Genomic DNA, 3,243 nt, shown 5'->3' with positions numbered 1-3,243 from the left:
CCCCCGGCACCCCCCTGGCACCCCCCCTCCGACACTCCCTCGGCACCGCCCTCCCACACTCCCCCGGCACTGCCCTCCCACACTCCCCCGGCAATGCCCTCCCACACTCCCCCCGGCGCCCCCCCTCTGACACTCCCTCGGCACCGCCCTCCCACACTCCCCCGGCAATGCCCTCCGACACTCCCTCGGCACCCCCCCTCCCACACTCCCTCGGCACCGCCCTCCCACACTCCCCCGGCAATGCCCTCCCACACTCCCTCGGCGCCCCCCCTCCCACACTCCCCCGGCGCCCCCCCTCCCACACTCCCCCGGCAATGCCCTCCCACACTCCCTCGGCGCTCCCCCTCCCACACTCCCCCGGCGCCCCCCCTCTGACACTCCCTCGGCACCGCCCTCCCACACTCCCCCGGCAATGCCCTCCGACACTCCCTCGGCGCCCCCCCTCCCACACTCCCTCGGCGCCCCCCCTCCCACACTCCCCCGGCGCCCCCCCTCCCACACTCCCCCGGCACCCCCCCTCCGACACTCACTCGGCACCCCCCCTCCCACACTCCCTTGGCACCGCCCTCCCACACTCCCCCGGCGCCCCCCCTCCCACACTCCCCCGGCAATGCCCTCCGACACTCCCTCGGCGCCCCCCCTCCCACACTCCCTCGGCGCCCCCCCTCCCACACTCCCTTGGCACCGCCCTCCCACACTCCCCCGGCGCCCCCCCTCCCGCACTCCCCCGGCAACGCCCCCCCACACTCCCCCGGCAACGCCCCCCCACACTCCCCCTTCCACACTCCCCCGGCAACGCCCCCCCACACTCCCCCTTCCACACTCCCCCGGCAACGCCCCCCCACACTCCCCCGGCAACGCCCCCCCACACTCCCCCTCCCACACTCCCCCGGCAATGCCCTCCCACACTCCCTCGGCGCCCCCCCTCCCACACTCCCCCGGCACCCCCCCTCCGACACTCCCTCGGCACCGCCCTCCCACACTCCCCCGGCAATGCCCTCCGACACTCACTCGGCACCCCCCCTCCCACACTCCCTTGGCACCGCCCTCCCACACTCCCCCGGCGCCCCCCCTCCCGCACTCCCCCGGCAACGCCCCCCCACACTCCCCCGGCACCCCCCCCCACACTCCCCCGGCACCCCCCCTTCCACACTCCCCCGGCAATGCCCTTCCACACTCCCTCGGCGCCCCCCCCTCCCACACTCCCCCGGCGCCCCCCCTCCCACACTCCCCCGGCGCCCCCCCCTCCCACACTCCCCCGGCACTGCCCCTCCAACTCTCCCTCGGCACCGCCCTCCCACACTCCCTCGGCACCCCCCCTCCCACACTCCCCTGGCAACGCCCCTCCCACACTCCCCCGGCACCCCCCTGGCACCCCCCCTCCGACACTCCCTCGGCACCGCCCTCCCACACTCCCCCGGCACTGCCCTCCCACACTCCCCCGGCAATGCCCTCCCACACTCCCCCGGCGCCCCCCCTCTGACACTCCCTCGGCACCGCCCTCCCACACTCCCCCGGCAATGCCCTCCGACACTCCCTCGGCACCCCCCCTCCCACACTCCCTCGGCACCGCCCTCCCACACTCCCCCGGCAATGCCCTCCCACACTCCCTCGGCGCCCCCCCTCCCACACTCCCCCGGCGCCCCCCCTCCCACACTCCCCCGGCAATGCCCTCCCACACTCCCTCGGCGCTCCCCCTCCCACACTCCCCCGGCGCCCCCCCTCTGACACTCCCTCGGCACCGCCCTCCCACACTCCCCCGGCAATGCCCTCCGACACTCCCTCGGCGCCCCCCCTCCCACACTCCCTCGGCGCCCCCCCTCCCACACTCCCCCGGCGCCCCCCCTCCCACACTCCCCCGGCACCCCCCCTCCGACACTCACTCGGCACCCCCCCTCCCACACTCCCTTGGCACCGCCCTCCCACACTCCCCCGGCGCCCCCCCTCCCACACTCCCCCGGCGCCCCCCCTCCCACACTCCCCCGGCACCCCCCCTCCGACACTCACTCGGCACCCCCCCTCCCACACTCCCCCGGCAATGCCCTCCGACACTCCCTCGGCGCCCCCCCTCCCACACTCCCTCGGCGCCCCCCCTCCCACACTCCCTTGGCACCGCCCTCCCGCACTCCCCCGGCGCCCCCCCTCCCACACTCCCTCGGCGCCCCCCCTCCCACACTCCCTTGGCACCGCCCTCCCGCACTCCCCCGGCGCCCCCCCTCCCGCACTCCCCCGGCAACGCCCCCCCACACTCCCCCGGCAACGCCCCCCCACACTCCCCCTTCCACACTCCCCCGGCAACGCCCCCCCACACTCCCCCGGCAACGCCCCCCCACACTCCCCCTTCCACACTCCCCCGGCAACGCCCCCCCACACTCCCCCGGCACCGCCCCCCCGGCAGTGCGGCGCTCCCTCAGTGGGCCGGGCCGGGCCGGGGGAGGCCGCGCTGACCTGGGCCTCAGTGCCGCGGGCCGGGCGGACTCACGGTGATGGCCACCTCATCGTCAAACAGGAGGAGCGCGCTGTAGATGCAGGCCAGCTCCGCCTCGCTCGCCATTCCGCTCGCGGCCCGGAGACACTGCGCGGGCACTGGGGGCGGGGCTAGTGAGGGGCGGGGCATAGAGCCAGGGGGCGGGGCTAGTGAGGGGCGGGGCATAGAGCCGCGGGGCATAGAGCCACGGGGCGGGGCAGAGAGCCAAGGGAGGGGCGGGGCTAGTGATGGGGCGGGGCATAGGGCTAGGGGAGGTGCTAGTGAGGGGCGGGGCATAGAGCCACGGGGCGGGGCAGAGAGCCAAGGGAGGGGCGGGGCTAGTGATGGGGCGGGGCATAGGGCTAGGGGGCGGGGCTAGTGAGGGGCGGGGCTAGTGATGGGGCGGGGCATAGAGCCAGGGGGCGGGGCTAGTGAGGGGCGGGGCATAGTCAGGGGGCGGGGCTAGTGAGGGGCGGGGCATAGAGCCACAGGGCGGGGCATAGAGCCACGGGGCGGGGCTAGTGAGGGGCGGGGCATAGAGCCAGGGGGCGGGGCTAGTGAGGGGCGGGGCATAGAGCCACGGGGCGGGGCAGAGAGCCAAGGGAGGGGCGGGGCTAGTGATGGGGCGGGGCATAGGGCTAGGGGAGGTGCTAGTGAGGGGGTGGGGCATAGGGTTAGGGGTGGGGCTAGTGAGGGGGCGTGGTTAGTGAGTGAGGGGCGGGGCATAGGGCCAGGGGCAGGGCATATAGCCAGGGGAGGGGCTTAGGGCCAGGGCA

General features: G+C 76.0%; 1 protein-coding gene across 1 annotated transcript in view; it reads right to left on the bottom strand.

Annotated features, from left to right (window-relative positions):
- The window catches only part of LOC139277124 (large ribosomal subunit protein P1-like), a 47,067-nt gene extending 44,492 nt beyond the window's left edge, over positions 1-2,575 (bottom strand). Inside the window, exon 1 of the mRNA XM_070895141.1 lies at positions 2,483-2,575. Coding sequence (XP_070751242.1) covers positions 2,483-2,554 — 72 coding nt within the window. The 5' untranslated portion in view covers positions 2,555-2,575. The remainder of the gene's footprint in view (positions 1-2,482) is intronic.
- Between the last annotated feature and the right edge of the window lie 668 nt (positions 2,576-3,243).

This window comes from Pristiophorus japonicus, chromosome 12 (genome assembly GCF_044704955.1).
Source record: "Pristiophorus japonicus isolate sPriJap1 chromosome 12, sPriJap1.hap1, whole genome shotgun sequence".
In the NCBI taxonomy this organism is placed as follows: Eukaryota; Metazoa; Chordata; class Chondrichthyes; family Pristiophoridae; genus Pristiophorus; species Pristiophorus japonicus.
This window is presented reverse-complemented; position numbering and strand designations above follow the sequence as displayed.